The sequence below is a fragment of the Rana temporaria genome, chromosome 11 (genome assembly GCF_905171775.1).
Source record: "Rana temporaria chromosome 11, aRanTem1.1, whole genome shotgun sequence".
Lineage (NCBI taxonomy): Eukaryota > Metazoa > Chordata > Amphibia > Anura > Ranidae > Rana > Rana temporaria.
In genome coordinates this window covers 54,916,522-54,934,603 of record NC_053499.1, presented here as the reverse complement: position 1 = coordinate 54,934,603, position 18,082 = coordinate 54,916,522, and the positions used below count along the sequence as shown (strand labels likewise).

Genomic DNA, 18,082 nt, shown 5'->3' with positions numbered 1-18,082 from the left:
TTTCCAGATGTTCAAGTTTCCTTTCCATACACACCAATTCACCCCCCCCCCCCATGCCTTCAGAGATGCAGGCTTTTGAATGAGCACTGATAAGCCAGAAGGTCCCTCTCCTCTTTAGTCCAGAGGACATGGAGCTCATGGTTGCCAACAAATTTTGATTCGTCTTACCACAGAACAATTTTCCACTTTGCAACAGACCATTTTAAATGAGCTTTGGCCCAGAGAAGATGGCTGCATTTCTGGAACATGTTCAGATATGGCTTATTTGCATGACAAAGCTTTAATTTGCATTTCTGGATTGCACAGTGAACGGTGTTCATAGACAGTGATTTTTGGGAGTATTCCTGACCCCATGCAGTGAGGTCCATCACAGAATCATGCCTGTTTTTAATGCAGTGTTGTCTAAGGGCCTGAAGATTCATGGGCCGAATTTCAGCCTTGTCCCTTATGCACAGAGATTTCTCTAGATGCTGTGAATCATTTGATATTAGTGGATCTAAATCTTAGTTCATATATTCTAAAGTGCCTATTATAAGGCCTATGATAACTGGGCAGCTGTGGGTTGCCTCACCTAAAAAGGCATAATTTGGGGTGCAGCCTGAAAGTCCCTTTCAGAAGTTTTCTCCAATATCTTACCTCATTGCAAGATACATTGGGCGAATTGCAAACAAAGGAAACGTGTGGACTTTGACCATGATTGTCATGAAAGCCATGTACAGCAAAACTTTTATAAACCCTGCAATGAAGAAAGAAAAACCATATGATTTTTCTGCAGTTTCACTTGTCATCAATGTTACACAAAGATCATATATTTTTTTCTTACTGGCCTTTTGAAGGTTTTTCCAGTTATCAAGTAGTGATTAGCTTGCACATGCTTAGACTGGGACTTGAACCTGCTTGTGCGAATGCACCAGGAGGCCATCACCTGAACAGGACAGGCCAATCATCTGCAGCACAGGCATCCCGCAGCTTCAGGATGGGGGTTGCCCCAGATGCAGAGGATTGACTCATACAGGCAACATGTTCCTGGCACTTGTAAGAAAGAAGGTAGACATTGCAGTCCTCTGTCTTACATTTTATGAGGTAAAACAAGCTCCTTCTGCAAGAATACAGCAAGTTCTCTCTGTTGGCAACACACTGTGAATTTTGCTTTTCGAACATTTACTTCAGTCAAGTAACTAATTGTAAGGAACCCGCTTTGGTCCTTCCTCCTTTTCACTGAAATGGCTGAATAAAAAGGGCTTGGACCAATTGTACTATCCCACTGGTTATTGAAGGAGCAAAAAAGTTATAGCTGGGACCCCTGGATATCTACGGGACCAAAGACATCTGCCTAAAGACTGCCATACATGGATAGAAATTCAGCCGGTTCGAAAGCTGAATTTTGATCCATGTATTGGAAGGCTGGTTGTACAATCTACTGGTTGACTGTGTACAACAAGCCTGTTGGAAAATTTTCTCTCAACCAGCACCACCGAATATACCCATCTCCCCAGTGTCATAATACAAAGGCTCAGTAGGAGGGCTTCCCCCACCCGCAAAGTGTGTGTGGATGGGGGAAAGCAAGTAATTTTCCTTTCGTTTAACCTGCTAGCTAAATAATAAAAAAAGGCTCATGTATGACCAACCTAAGTCACCTGGTGGATAAACTGGCTCTGAGCACTATGTCCTTGGTTTACTACAGAAGCATGAAGGCTGTAGCGGGGCCCCCCTGGACATCCCCAGGGCCATAAAATCCTGCCTATCTTGCCTTGGGGATATTCCAGCCCTGCTCCAATTCCCGAATCTGTTCCCGTTTTGGTGTTGCTTCACATACTGTTAAAATCTCCCTGACTGAAAAAAAATAATAAAAAACAAGGAATGAAGGGCCCCTCAGAACAGCCACACCAAGTGTGCAAACCTAGGAATTCACGTGCCAATATTTCCACAGACATATATACATTTCTGGTTGAATGGCCCTTAACTGACATCTGTAGTTTAGTGAGGTTACTGCATAGTTAAACACAACTGTAATCTGATGGAATGAAAACAACTTCTCATATAATTCTTACTATACAACTCCATGCTAAAGGAGAATCAACTTTATCCATTGGAAAAGCAGAATGGCGCAACGTACCAGTCAGAAGTTCAGTGTATAACATGTAGACAGCTTTGTTATCCCATGGGTTCTCGCTCTGCAAGTCCACAGAGTGAAGGACATATTTTATGAACACGGTGAGGATCATGGTCATAAGTATGGCATACTGGTGAATAAAGAAGAAGAGGTAAAAAGAGAGCATGACAATTAAAATCACGATTTAGCGCAATATCAGACCTAGTCTGTATGTACATACTGTATATCAGACTCCCATGCACATTAATGTAAGCTTTTTGTACTCTGTGCTATTATATATATGTACAGTACCCAAGGTTATTCACTCTTAATTTTTCCCTTTATAGCATTAAATAGAATTTGTGTATAATTTATTGATATAAAATCGATTTGCACACAGCATTGTTGATACAAATACAAGATATACCGTATATTTTAGGGGCAATCGAGTTCAAGAAAAACGTTTCTGCAGAAAAATGTGATATACAGGCTCAAGTCAAACAATTGTTCAGATTTTGTATTTTTAATAAGGAGGTATTGTTTAGCATTTGGAGCTTCCTACTTATGAACATAAAAACTAGCCAGATAATTATTTTAGGCATACCGTTTGTAATTGTATTCATTGCCATACAAGCCTCAAGTTTGGAACTCCGTTAGACTAGAGCAGAGGCGGCTCTAGGCTTTGTAAAGCCTTAGGCAAAAACTTGACATGGGGCCCCACTCACACCCATGATGGGAAAAATTAAAAGGACAAGGGCCTCTTCCCCACAAATCTGGCTGCGGTTGTGGGGGTCTGCAGGCAGGGGGCTTAACGAAATCTGGAAGCCCCCTTTAACAAGGTGGCCCCAGATCCTGCTCTTTAATAACTAAGGGGCGGGGGCACCTGGTGATGTCACCTGGTGAACCTGCCCCCTTGTGATTGACGTCACAAGGAGTGGTGTCACCAATATTTACTGGTTAGGGACGCTGGTGGCCCCGCTCCTGAGTCAGAGCTCTTAACGCTGCCTGAGCACATCAGCGTTGAGGTCCCCTGTCCCTCAAAACTGTGGTAATGCATTGGGTAAGTTAGGCGACCACCTAATTTGCCCAATTAAAGAGCCGCCTCTGGACTAGAGGAAGGAACTGCACTTCACAGGGCCTTGGTAAGAGTGTGTGGCCTCCTATTTTTGCAAAGGTATGCAACAAAAACCTCAAAACAAATTGTTTAAGCAGTATAGATCGTTTTTTGTTTTTTTTTGCTGGCTAGCTGGTAAGATTTACAGGGAACATTTTTATTTTTTTTGTTCTGTGAACTGTCCTGTCCATGTTCACCTTACTTTAAAATGCTAGTAACACATTGATCAGAGCGGTTGTCATTTTTGTTTTGCTTGCTGGTTTTGATGCAGATACACACTAGGAGGTCTTCAGTTACCATTAAGCTTTGTTATGCTTCCGGTGTGTCCTGCACCTTTAAAAAAGGGATTGTAAAGTCAGAATTCTATGCATTTAGACCCCTTTCACACTGGGCTGGTTTTCAGGAGCTTTTGCGCTGGAAATGGCCTCTGCAAAGCGCCTGAAAACCGACATTACAGTGTGACTTCTCAAATTGAGGCAGTGCGCTTCCAGAACATTCCAATAAGTCCCACAAGCAGCATCCCAAAACGCCCTTCCCATTGGAATGAATGGGCAGTGCTTCCGAAGCTCCTGAAAAGCACTTCAGTGCAGCAACACAGGAATTTTAACCCCTTCTTTGGGGTTAAAAGCACAGCCCTCCCCAGTGGACGGAAAGCGCCACCAAGACGAGCGGCGCTTTAGCGCCAACACGGCTGCGGCCCCAGTGTGAAAGCAGTCGAAGATAAAAAGCCTTCTGTGTGCAACAGCCCCCCTCCGCCTCCCTAATACTTAACTGAGGTCACTCTGTCCAGCGATGCCCACAAGTGTCTCTGCCGTTCAAGATTCTCCCTCCCAATTGGCTGACAGAGCAGCGGCGCCACTGGCTCCCGCTGTTGTCAAATTCAGCTAGCCAATCAGGAGAGATTGGACCAGGTCGGAGCTGTGTTTGAATAGGCACAGTGAGCGGCGACTCAGCTTGTGTGCCCCCATAGCAAGCCGCTTGCTGTGGGGGCACTCAAGAGGGAGGGGCCAAGCTTACAGAAGCTATGTTGGTAGGGTAAGTGCCGGTTCACAGTCAAGTGGCTTCAAAGTGGTGCGACTTTGACAGCCAACATCCTGCATGACTTAATGAAGTCGCAAGCAAGCCGCAATGAACAGAAGTCAATGCAAGTTGGGATGAAGTCACCCCAAAGTAGTGCAGGACCCTTTTTCTGAGTCGCACCAATTAGAAAGGTTTCATTGTCATTATCTGTATGCAAGCATGCGAGGTAGGGACCTTAGATTGTAAGCTCCTTGAGGACAAAATGTAAAGCTCTGCATAAATTGCTTGCGCAATACAAAATACTTGCAATAGATAAAAAAATACATACATGGACATCACCTAAAATTAGCCAGGGCTATGGCTGAAGGATTGGTAAATCCAATCTTTATGTACCTGACCAACCCTACAGGTACCCTAGTCTGGGTATGATTATTTACTTACCTCAAAGCCAAAGACTAGCTGAACAGATGCCCCACGGGTGACCAGACTGTGATAAGCATGAGACACAAAAAGAACATCCAGAACACCCAGCAAAAGCATTAGTGCTGGAAGAGAAAAAGCGTGACAAGCACAGTAAGTACAAATAGTAAAAAAGAAAAATGGTAATGTTAATGATCATACTAATTTCAAACAAATACAAAGAGGAGAAGAGAAACAAGGCTTGTTAATACAATAACACTATTGAATACAGTGGCTGATGCAATACACATGCAAGGAATATTATGGAAAATAGAGCGTAGACACCACAATGGAGACTGGCAGCCTGGGAACAGTTTTGACTTTTAAAAGTTATTTATAGTAAATACAGCTGTATGCAAAACACATAACGGTCACGAAAGAAGAAGCGATACTGAACTGCTCTATCAGAGGTTTATGCCATAAGCGTTTAGGCTGCACTCACACTTCAGTGTTTTGAATCGCAGGCAGATTTGCTGTGAATCTGCCCGCGATTTGAAAGCGCTGACGTGTGAATGACAAATTGCAGGACTCGCATGCGAGATGCCATTCACTTGAATGCTACCTCAAAGCGTGGGGCGGCTCTGCTGCGATAAATCGTGCTGCAATCGCGGCAATACGCATTGCGGGAAGAAGCATGTCACCCAAAAAAAAAAAAAAAAGAGCTAATTTTGGGCGACAGGTTTCCCGCAAATTTATTGCGTGACAATCATTGAAATTTGAGCCGTCATTCATGGAGTCCTCATGTAATAAAGCATCAACTGTTATATGCAGGGCTGTCTTAATGAGAGGGCACACCTGCGCACTGCCCAGCGGCCCTTGCCCTTTCCCCAAAGCAGCTTGTCCTTGAGCCTGGTCTGCCCCTTTACATCGCAGATGTCCCCCTAGCACTCTGACCCCTCTTCACCCTAGATATCCCCTACCTACTTGATTTCTGTTAACCTGCACTGTCCCCATTGTAGGGGCCCCAGAGCATTACTTTGCCCAGGGGCCCATGATGCTATTAGGACGGCCCTGGTTATGTGTATGGAGACATTTAAAATGCATATTTCCACATGTAAATTAAAAATCTCACCTACCAAGAATACGGAAATGAAACAACCAGGAAATGTTTGGACTGCGTTCCATCTGTAATAAAGCAAGAATGCAATTATAAAGCAATCACAAAACCTGTAGCTACCCCACAGTCCCATCTGTTTACATGCACTCTGGCAAAATGTGTTACATGACATGGAACACTACAAATTTCTATACTGTCCTATGGAGGTTTACTCACATCCCCATTACAAATCAAAACATGCCATTTGATAATTGTTTTATGCATAACAGCGTTACTTTTAAAGTTTATTTTTATTAATCACATGGAATGTTCCACTTTGAATGGAAATCACCCAAAGGGATTTGACCCTTGGAGCTGCCCAGTGGAAGTGCAAAACTGCATTGAATTATTTTTTATTGTGCTTATAAAATCATTTCCACCCCAACAGTCATATTCTACAATTATATAACAAACAAAAGATACAACAAACTAAGGTTTTTTATGGGAATGATGGTGATGCGGGAGTAAGAATTACTTTCTGTTCCTACACAGAGAAAAACCCCAACTTTCCAAGCCTATAGCTCAGGGATATGCAATTAGCGGACCTCCAGCTGTTGCAAAACTACAAGTCCCATCATGCCTCTGCCTCTGGGTGTTATGCTTGTGGCTGTCAGAGTCTTGCTATGCCTCATGGGAATCGTAGTTCTGCAACAGCTGGAGGTCCGCTAATTGCATATCCCCGCAGCTGGTATCTCCCTTCTTATCCAATGGTGTGCCAGGGAATCATGCAGTGACTTTTGGAAAAAAAAAAAAACACCCCATTTAAATCTGTTAGGAGAGATATACTGTACAAAAGGCTACCAATTCTGCCACTGGCCTGGTATGCAGAACAGAATGTTGGAGAAAAGCCAAAATTCCTAATATGCATAATTTTTAGCAACTCCAAATATTGTAGTAAGTGGAGTCAGCATCATGGCCAGACAACTAGCACTTTGGAAAAAAAAAAAAAAAAACAGCAAACAAAGGCAGTCTCCTTCCTCCTCCCCCACAGCAGGTTTCCTATAAAAGGAAAGATCAGTACTCAATTGTCTTCTCCAGTCCATTGACATTCTGGGTCATGCACAACAAAAGGCGAATGGTGAACATGAAACCCTCTAATCTCCCAAACCACAATCCAGAATGTGAAATAAAACCAGGACCAAGGTCGACAGCAGGGGAGAATGGTACCTGCCATCAAAATTACTTACAAGGAGGCTTATAGATTACAATTAACACAAGCTCACCACTGTTATTGCAGCTGTAAACTTGCTTCAACCCTTTGACTACCATCACACCATCCTTGCATCACTGACCAGCCTAGCGATGAATGGCCATGATACTGAAGTGGAACTGAATGCATTTTACAACAGACTGAGTAGGCCATTACAGCAGAAGAAAGATGCAGTGTCTCTTCTGTGAGAAAATACACCTCCCTGCATGCAATCTTCTGCGTCACATAAATGGAGTTGTGCATGCACAGCTCAGCTTACATCAGCGCAGTCCCTGAGTGCCGGGATGACAGACTTCTGCGCAGGAGTTACATCATCCTACACTGGCCAATGGAGATGCCTGAAGACTGGCACCCAGACCATTAGAGCGGAGGCAAGTAAAGTGCCTTTAGTTGTGCTAGAAGTCTATATTATTTGGCATTACCGTTAATGCATGGTAGCCAGTCAAATATAATTTTCAGAAAGAAGTGAGCAGCTCAGGTCCCTACATTACTCTCATAACTGATTTCCTAAAAGGCAGCAATTTTATTGATACTTTTTTTTCCCCCATACCAGCAAAACATAACCAAGGAAACCCTTCACCCACCCTTTATCATGTTATGTAGGTCAGTGGTCCTCAAGCACTCCCAGCGGGCCATGTTTTGGGAACTTCCCCAAGACCCCTTTCACACTGGGTCGCTTTGCAGGCGATACAACGCTAAAAAAGCGCCTGCAAAGTGACCTGAAACAGCCGCTGCTGTGTCTCCAGTGTGAACGCCCCCAAGGCTTTCACACTGAAGCGGTGCGTTAGCAGGACGGTAAAAAAAAGTCCTGCTAGCCGCATCTTTGGAGCGGTGTGTATACTGCTCCTGCCCATTGAAATTAATGGGGCACCGCGGCTATACCGCTGGCAGAGGCGCTTTGTGGTGGTTTTAACCCTGTCTCGGCCGCTAGTGGGGGGTAAAAGCTCCCCACTAGTGGCCGAATAGAGCCGCGAAAATGACGATAAAGCTAAAAATAGTGGTGCTTTACCACACCGACGCTCCCGCCCCAGTGTGAAAGGGGCATTAGATAAAATTTCCCTTTTGAATACCATGTCAATGATATTGATTTAAAGCAGCTGTGCAAAGTAAAGGAAAAGCTGAAAACATGGCCTGTTGGGGGTACTTGAGGTCTGAGGTTGAGAACCACCAATGTAGGTCACTTACAATGCCAAAAGGAGTCCAAGAAGCATTCACTAAACATACAACACCATCACTTGATCGCTTTGTCATATTTTACAAAGTTTTTTAAAAAAAAAAGGTAAGCAGAGAGACCAAATGTATTTCATGTTACTGGTATGCAATATTAATAATAATAAAAAAAATAAAAAAACACACTTACAAAATCCACACGATCCTCGGCTAGCCAGTGGAAACATTTGAGGAACAGCAGAAGAGTGAAAAGTGCTACAAAACGAGGGCTGAAATCATCCCGGAACACTGTGAAAGCCAAACATGTTTCTGTAACAGCGTACCAGGAGCGCTCCAGAAGGTGCTGACACCAGAAAAGCACAGCAAAAAAAGAGAACAAAGATATGTTACTACACAGAGAATGTCAGATTGGATACATAAAGAACAAATGTTAACTGTTTTCTACTTGAGAGAATACATAACATTAACTTAATGTTAATAGATCTATGGTATTGTATTATATGCAATTTCTAGATTGCAGATTGGTGGGCAATCTACTGATTCTACCAAAAGTCCAGAATACAATACATATAATAAAATAAAGGCTAACAGTTACAGTCATTGTACAAAGATTTTTTTTTTTGATGATGAAAACGTAAAGCTGGAAATGGCCTTCTATGGAGCATGCAATTCCAAACCAAGGAATACTAGGTTTCCATAGTATACCTTCCCATGGGAGAAATGGGAGACTTTTCTAGAGAAGAATAGCAACACCTAGTTTTAATCAGAATACAGGTTTGACTTATCTGCAGTTTAATCTGCAGGGTGGTGCAGATCACAAGACACTGTAGAGAATTACCAATTGTTTCACAAGGTAATTTTAACCATGCAGCGGTTTGTCTGGAATTCAGTTTTAAAGTGATAGAGGCTTGTTGTTTTTTTTTTTTTGTAAACCAAACATGTTATACTTGCCTCCTCTTTGCAGTTGGGTTTGCACAGAGCTGCCCAGATCCTCCTTTTCTTGGGTCCCCCTTTGCTGCTCCTGCCCCCCCCCCCCTCCTATCAAGTGCCCTCACAGCAAACAGCTTGCTATGGGGCCACCCAAGCCAAGCCGCTGCTCCGTGTGTCTATTAAGACACAGAGCAGCAGCTCAGCCCCACCCCCTCTCTCCTCATTAACTCACTTACTTTCAATGACAGCAGCGAGAGCCAGTGGCGCACTGCTGCTGTCTCAGCCAATCAAGAGGGAGCCCTGGACAGATGAGCCTCATGCAACATCTCTGGATTGAGATGGGGCTCAAGTAAGTACTGCATTTATTGGCATATATAACGCTCACTTTTTTACCCTGAAGATAGAGGGTAAACTGTGCCTGCGTGTTATACGCAGGGGGCTGTGGAAAGTTTTTTCCCTGAAACTCCCCTCTTAAAGTTAGGGTGCGTGTTATACGCCTGTGCGTATTATACGCCGATAAATACAGTAAGTATTAGGTGGGTGCTGAACACATAGAATGCATTAAGATAAAAAACTTCTGCCTTTAGAACCACTTTAGAAATGTTCTCCCACCATGATAAAATATCAAACCAAAATAACCCTACAAATATACAGTGTGGTGCCATAACTTACCGTTCCCCGTCTGCCACCCCAATTCTGCTGCATGTTTAAAGGATAATATCAGTTTTGGAACATGTCACATCTGTATTTAGGGTGTAACATGTTCGGAAGCACCCCCATCTCCATTGCCAAGTCATTCACAAGGATCTGTGAATTAATAAACTACAAGTCCCATCTGCCACTCCGACAGACAGCTTGTTGTTCTTAATGGATGGTGATCAGCGCAATTTTAGTCCACTGACTCTTCCTCCAGCTTTATGGAGGTGCAGACACAAAGCTAGAGGGCATATCTGCAGGAGCCTGACATTGCACCCACAATCTGCTGATCGCAGGTGCAAATGCTTTGCAGGCTCTTGTGGAAAAAAAAAAAAATATATATATATATAAATATATATATATATATTTTTATTATTTATTTATTTTCTTAAAAAAGTGAACCTGGCCGTTAAAAGTTCCAGGCAAGAACAGACCAAACTATTATAGTCAGTACCTGTTCATACTAGACAAACACCTTCACCATGATCTGGTCTTGCAATTAACTGCACAGACACCAAGCACTGCATGGTTGGAAGGTAGGAGGCGTGTCTATTATTCTTCTATTATCAGATGTATCGGCAATTAAAGATGGCTGCAGTGAGTCAGGATAACAGAGGGGAGCAGAAAAGTTGACTACTATAAAAACAGAGACATTAGGGGATTATGGTTTGAACATGGATTTTCTTTACTCTTAGTAAAACTGGCCATACAGGGATCGAAATTTGGCCAGTTCTGCAGGGACTAGCTGGATTTTGGTCCATGTATGGGCAGGGAGGTTGAACAGAAGTCGATCTACTTGCTGTCTAGAGCTGGCAGTGCCGATTAGTGTATTCCGACGGTGAGGAGGAAGTCTCCGCATTGTCAGGATACAATAGCTGAGTAGGGAGCATTCCCCCATTCACATGGTGTGTGGATGGGGGAAGAGAGTCATTTTTTTCTGTTTATCCCACTGGTTGAATGATAAAAAAATACCCATCTATGGGCTGCTTAAAGCGGTAGTTCACCCTCACTGACATGATTTTTCCATCGAGACAGGCATTGTAGCGCGAGCTACAGTATGCCTGTCCCGATTTTTTTACCCCCGTACTCACTGTGTACTCGTACATTAAAGATTTCGGCTCCCGCGGGGAATGGGCGTGCCTATGGAGAGGGAGGATGATTGACGGCCGGCCCTGGCACGTCACTCTCCCCGAAGACAGCCGGAGTAGGTCTCGGCTCTTCACGGCGCCTGCGCACAGGCAATGCGCAGGCGCCGTGAAGAGCCAAGCCTATTTCGGCTATTTCCGGAGAAGCGTGACGCGCCAGAGCCGGCCGTCAATCATCCTCCGTCTCCATAGGCACGCCCATTCCCCGAGGGGAGTCGGTATCTTCGATGTACGAGTACAAGGTGAGTACGGGGATAAAAAAATCGGGACAGGCATACTGTAGCTCGCGCTACAATGCCTGATTTTGTGGTAGAAGAAAGAAACATTTTTTTTTTTGCGTTTATAGGGTGAACCCCCGCTTTAAGTGTTGCACTGGCAATTTCTACAAACCAATTACAGAGAAGATGTTGCCACACTCAAATGTTGGGTAATAACTGAACAACAGAAATCCAGCTTGAAATGATCATAGCCTGGGTCTTATTCAGCATACATACAAATTAGAGAACATACCAGACAACGTGCCAAATTATCAGCTTACCTCCATCTCAGCTGCTCTCAATTGACCAAAGAAAACCTTCCCCATAAACTTTCCTAACAGGAAGACCAGAACAAATGCTTGTATATAGAGAACCTAAAAGCAAAAACAGATTTTTTTGTTAGATGCACACTAGGTTTTAACATTTCCCTTATCAAGTATATATCAGGTATTGTCTGACAGTTCAGTGGCTCCATTCTGAATTTACACAAAAGGTGCTTTGTAGCCCCACCAGTGAGGTTGACTAAACCACCAAGAGAATTATACATTATGTATACAGGTGGTAAGAGAGCGCTCTCATGTGTGTCTCCTTGGAGTCAGTTATGCCTTTTTGTTAAAGGGTCACTCAAGGAAAAAAACATTTTTGCTGAAATGACTGTTTACAGGGTATAGAGACATAAAAGTTAACCGATTCCTTTAAAAAATGATTAAAAATAGATAAAAACCAATCATATAATGTACCTACAGTTTAGTTTTGTTTTTGCTGTTGTTTCCTGGTTCTCTGATGTACAGAGCCAGAGAGCCAATAGAGGGCAGTGAAGGTTTTGCAAAACGAAACTGGATTGGTGCTGACACACAGTAATCGCACCTCCTTGATTAGTCACCACAGTGAGAAATCTCCCAGTACTGTGGTGATCAGGAAACCGACAACCAGGAAGTGTCCAGAACAGAGAGGAATTACAGCAACATCAAAGCAAAAACGAACAATGAGGACATGAAACCAGGACTGCAGTAAGGTAAAGGAAGCTATTTAGCAAAAAAAAAAAAAAAAAATTCCTTTAGTGACCCTTTAATGACTTATTGTAATATCTTTGTTGGTTTTAAAATAAGTGCAGTATATTGATGAGTCTTTACTCCAGCCACTCCTAAGGGCCCTTTCACACGGGGTGGATCGGAGCGGGCTCTGCTTTTCTCAGTGAGGTTTGCTCCGTCGATCCCCGCTGAGCAGGCAGATGACAGGTCTGTCTCTTTACACTGTGCAGGCACTGACCTACCAGATCGACGCTCTCCCTTATGGGGGAATCGGATGACGACGGACCGTAGAGTCCGTTGTCACCCGATCTGCCAGACGGAAGGAAAAGTACAAGTACAAGTCCAAATCGGGGGAAAACTGCTGCGAGGGACGTCTACAAGTGGGGGAGTTTCTGCATGTCTATTCCAGCTGAAAAAAACTTCTTGTGGAGTAACAGCATCAGTGTGCAGACTTTGTGGAATATTCTTAGTGGTAGGCTGAGTGGAGGTGGGCTCTTTAGACCAGCACCGGACGTACCTTTGTCCGATGACAGCAATTAGGTTTGGAGCAGAGTTCTCCTGTTTGGACTTTATCGAACAGTCAGGAGGACAGCATTCACCAAGTATTCATGTGTACTGAACCATTGAGTTCTATATACATTTCTGGAAGCACTGCAAGAATGCGCATGCAAACAAAAGGTCCCCTTTGTAAAAACATATTGGTTATACAGTTAAACCTCGGATTGCGAGTAACGCGGTTAACAAGCTTTCCGCAATACAAGCAATTTAAAGAAAATCCTGACTCGGTTTGCGAGTGTGGTGTCACAAAACGAGCAAGATTCAAGCCTCTGCAGTGTGCAGTACCGCATTTGGCCAGAGGTGTGTGGGCGCTGGAGCCAATCGGAGCCGTTCGGAAAAACTCAGAGTCTTTCCGAATGCAGCTGAACGATCTCCGAGTATTTCCGAGTCTCTCTGGTGCCCCCCCACCTCTGGCTACATGCGGTATTGCATGCCATAGAAGTAAATGCAGAATTTTTTTTAAATTTCCTATTGACTTCTATGGGGAAACTCGCTTTGATAAGCCAGTGCTTTGGATTATAAGCATTCTCCTGGAATGGATTATGCTCATAATCCAAGGTTCCACTGTTCTACCTAAAGAGCATCAGGGTTTTTTTTCCCCCCCTTTCCTTTAACACACAAATGATAACACCTATGTTGTTTGATACCGATTCATGCATCCACACTTCATAGGAACTCAAAGTAAGGTTATGTGGTTTAACTTTTACAAGTTAAGAAGCTGTAGTGATTTTGCACTTCTGTCTTGCATCACTGGACTCCAGTTTATATGGATTGCCTCAGGATTTAAAAATGTTAAATTTTATACTATAAAACCATAGCTTCCCTTTAACAGTTTGATCCCACACGAGAGATCAGGGGCACAACTAGATCTAAAGATTTATGTGCTGCATTAGGAAATGGGACCCACTATAGGGAAAATAACCTCAAAATGTTTTGCATTGCTTTGTCATTCTGACTTTACTGGTCTCATTTTACTCACCGCCATGCTGGGGCTTGATTTGGTGAGGTACACAACTGTTGGGTAGAACTGGTGCTTGAGGTAATAAGCATGTGCCACCACTGCAGCTGTGAGTGCCAGACTGGCACTCGTCATCATTGCCGTCCTCATCATCACACGGAACATGGGGAAGCACCCTGTAGGAATCAGAAAGAGAAATGTTATGTGATCATTCTGAAGAGGACAGGACCTTCCGTAGTGCTTTATATTCTTACTTATTGAAATAAAAAAAAATAAAAACATAAAAACAGCCCATATACTACACTAGAGGAAACGTGAAGCTAAAGCACATTATTCGTTTTGTATGGAGAAGGAACTGTGATAACTTTTGTTAAGTTATTATTGTCGGCTGCATCCCTGTTGGGGGAGATTCACTCATTTGGTGACCATCATCACTGGGACAGATAGTGATGGGAAACCTGAAATTAGATGAGAGGAAATCTTCCAATAAGAAAACTTGCAAGGCCTTGTTCACATGGTCAGAGGGCCATATCTGTTGGTTACCTTTCTGCTGGGTGGGGCAAATCAGATAAGCATCTTCACATCGCTTGCGACACCATAACTATTACTTGTCAGAGATACGTGTAAAATTATCAGACAAAAATAGAATAATCTGCATTTTGCAGATCAAAAAAAAAGAGGGGGGGGGGAATTCATATTCATTTAAAATTAATGATATTAAAGGGGTTGTTAAGGCAGTGCACACAGCCACTGCCAGACCCTCTGCTAGGATTACATGTTTTATATACTAGATGCCATTTTCTAAAATTCCTCTTGCAAATACAGTTTTTCGTATCCCCTATGAGCGGTCATGCGACTGCCCTGGCGTGGTTTCTCTCCGATATTTGTATTACAGAGGGAGGGCCCAGATCTCCCTCTGATGTCTGCTGGGTGGTCACGTGATCTCCCTCTAAAATACAAACATCGGAGGAAGAGCCCACGCGGTCACATGACCCCCTGATCGGGGAGAATAAAAAAAAACTATTTATAAGAAGAAATTTAGAATAAATGGCATATAGAACATGTAATCCTAGCAGAGGAGCTGGCGCTCCAGTGATTGGGAGCAGTAATGTGTGCACTGCTCAGAACTGTGATAGAAAGGGAGGGGGGGCTCACACAAAGAGCTGACAGAGAGGGAGGGGGGAGAGGACACAGGTGAGGAGAGCAGATAGCAGGCTGCAGATGACACGTAAACAGACCACAGTGTCAGGGCTCAGCAGCCCTGATACACCGTGGTCAGTTTATAGAGGGGATGGCAGAAATAACCAGGTATTACAGAGGGCCCAATGACACAGCACAAGCACGGTGCTGTAGAAAAATACTTTAAAACAGGGTCAATATTTAGTTTTTTTGGGTTAAACGCTTTAATTTAAAAAAAGGCGAATACATAAATAAAATAAATAAAAATATGTGTCTATCATTTAAAGCAAATATACATTCATGGTTTATGTTGGAATTTGCAATTTACAAGGGAATAGATGGCAATCACCTGTAGCAAGTTTAAGTGAACTTATTTTGGCATATTTGAGTTTAGTATATGTTTTTGTCAAAGTGTCCAGCCGCAATTTATTTTTTATTTTATTTTTAAAGTCAGCAGCTACAAAAAAATGTAGCTGCTTTTAATAAGCCCACGATGTCTGCCCCCCCCCCCCCCAGTACAATGGATCGGGTTCAGCCGCCACCATTTTAACTAAGGGAACCGGCAATGGAGCCTGCAGGCTTCTCTGACAGTTTCCTAATGTGCGAGTCGCGCAGCGCTTCCCGAATGGCTTCTTCTGGGATACACACATATCCCAGTGGGTGAGCAGTAGGAAATGACACCATGGACCACAGTGATGCTGGGGCGGAAGTACACAAGGTACTTCAATAATATACAAAAAACGAGTGGTGGAGGTGTAGTCTTTGTTTTAAGATCTAGTTGAAAAAAGTGGGTGGAACTCAGCTTTAGCCCTGGTTCACACTGGGTACGATTTGGAACGATTTGAGATGCGATTTGACATGTCAAATCGCATCTCAAATCGGCGGCAATGGCACTGTCCTAATCAGTGCGACGCCGCATCTGCGATTTCAAAAAGTAGTTCCTGTACTACTTTTTGCGATTTCGGGCCACGATTTACATTAAATTGCGGCCGAAATCGCGGCAAAATCGCGGTAAAATCGTGCATTTTACCGCGATTTTGAATTCGCAGCAGTGTGAACCTAGGCTTAAGAGCGCAGCACCAACCCAACTATAGTTGAACTTTTTTACTATTTTCCACTTGGAAAAAGGAGGTGTACAGCAGCTTGCAGCACTCTACTTCGCACATTTCCAGAGGCGCACAGGTTTGTTGTATTATATATAGCAATAGCTACGCTCTCTGTAAATCAGCATCTTCTTGCCGGTTATGCACATATATGCGATCTCTTGGTGGGGGGAGCTTTAATGTGGAGAGGCCGCATATATGTAAACACAACACTGTGCTGAGAGCATGCTCCCAGCAAAGTTCCCAATGCACACTTGCGATGTGACCACTGTGACAGCCAATCACATGACCCCAATGCCTCCCAGCATCCAGAAGTTCTTAAAGGGCCAGGAGGCGGCTGCAAGAAGGGGTTAAAATAATAAATCCACAAGGTGGCATGCACCCCATTGGACTTAATCCCTAGTAATACAGAACATTTTCCAAAGAGGCTGAATTCCTGGCTTTAAGAGTTGACATCACATCTTTAGTCTTTTCAACGGAACTTGGTGGTCTTTAGAGTCTGTGATAGGAATCATAGCCCAACAGGCAGCTTGATCAACAACCAACACCCAAAATAGTCACAGGTATTGATGGTCCTTTAACGTATGAAGATACTTTAATACTTTCTATGTTCATCCTTAGTAGAATTTAAGCAAAACACTATTAAAAATGCATGATATTCATTTTCCTGCTAATTAGAATCCGGCTGCATTTACACCTGAGCGTAGCGCTTTTGAGCATTTTTTTCCAAGCATTGTATGCGTGCGTTTGAGCATTTGTGTACAGCATTTTGCTTTGGCATTTTAAAATTAGCCAATAGAGGAAAGGATAATCCGTTTCATCATATGTCACTATATTTTTCATCTTTTTCCGTGTATGTGTATGTATATATATATATATATATATATATATATATATATATATATATATATATATATATATATATATATATATATATATATATATATATATATTTTTTTACTTTTTTGTAAGGTGTTGGGGGTTTAATTATTTGCTTTATGGTAGGGGTTCATATTAGTATTAGGGTTATGTTTATTTATTTGTATTATTTTAATTTATCATAATTTAATTTTTGCATTTGAGCAGACAAACACTGGGTGACAAAATGCATGAAAACGCTGAGACCAAAGTGTGTCCATGAGTTTCTATATTAAAAAAAAAAAAAGGGGGGGGGGAGCACATGCAACGATCTGCCTGATTTGTGCTACAAAAATAAATAAATCTCCAGAACTTTTGAGTGGAGACGTGAACCAATAATTGATTTTTTTTCTCCTCCAGCTAGAAGTGTGAATGGGGCCTCAGAGCCAAGTCCTTGGTACACATAAAACAGAGATCATGGAATAAAGTGTGCACCAAGAACCATCTCCATAACTGCATAAATAGGGATCTAGGTTAGGTTCACAATTTTGTGTTTTTTAATGTACATTGACGCATGTCAACATTATGCATTTTCGTTTGCGGTCCTGCATATTTCATGTTGGCCAATAACAAACTATTTGGTCTGAAAGCATACATGCATTACCACTGAGTCCAATGGGCCTCCAGCCATTATGAAAAAAATAAAAAAAAAATGTGCTGCATTGCAGTGCACAGACACTTGTGCTTTCCAATGCACACGTGAATGGGAACTTACGGTCATAAGGATACATAAGACCTTCGTAACCATCTGAGGTGAGCGGTACCAATACATGGTTTGCAGCAACCCACAATGGAAAACAGACAACAGTGGCATTGTTCGTGTGAAGTCCTGCAATCCACATAGACATTCTTCGTATAGTTCTAAACAGATACCATGATCACAGGACAGCGGTGCACACCGGCACAACAAAGTAAAAAAGAAGAAGCATAGCAGGTCAGGGACTTTTAGGCCGGGTTCACACTGCGGCGCTCAGCAGGGGTCCGGTGCGTGCTGGTTCAGGTCCAATTTCAGTCCGGACCCGCTGCGGAGGTATGTGAACCGGCTCCATAGAGAGCCACATTCTCCCGCTATGCAAATTCAATGCGGAGAAAACCCGCATTCAATTCGCATAGGTGTGAACCCAGCCTCAAAAAGACAAAACATTG

At 43.0% G+C, this 18,082-nt stretch overlaps 1 protein-coding gene across 4 annotated transcripts in view; it reads right to left on the bottom strand.

The window, feature by feature from the left end:
- Nucleotides 1–18,082, bottom strand: part of SYVN1 (synoviolin 1) — a 47,124-nt gene that overhangs the window by 10,743 nt on the left and 18,299 nt on the right. For all 4 annotated transcript variants that reach the window (XM_040328543.1, XM_040328540.1, XM_040328539.1 and 1 more), the window contains 7 exons: nucleotides 13,758–13,912; nucleotides 11,471–11,563; nucleotides 8,352–8,504; nucleotides 5,762–5,810; nucleotides 4,668–4,771; nucleotides 2,117–2,243; nucleotides 637–736 (listed from right to left, as the gene is read on the bottom strand). In XM_040328543.1, coding sequence (XP_040184477.1) covers nucleotides 637–736; nucleotides 2,117–2,243; nucleotides 4,668–4,771; nucleotides 5,762–5,810; nucleotides 8,352–8,504; nucleotides 11,471–11,563; nucleotides 13,758–13,901 — 770 coding nt within the window. In that variant the 5' untranslated portion in view covers nucleotides 13,902–13,912. The remainder of the gene's footprint in view (nucleotides 1–636; nucleotides 737–2,116; nucleotides 2,244–4,667; nucleotides 4,772–5,761; nucleotides 5,811–8,351; nucleotides 8,505–11,470; nucleotides 11,564–13,757; nucleotides 13,913–18,082) is intronic.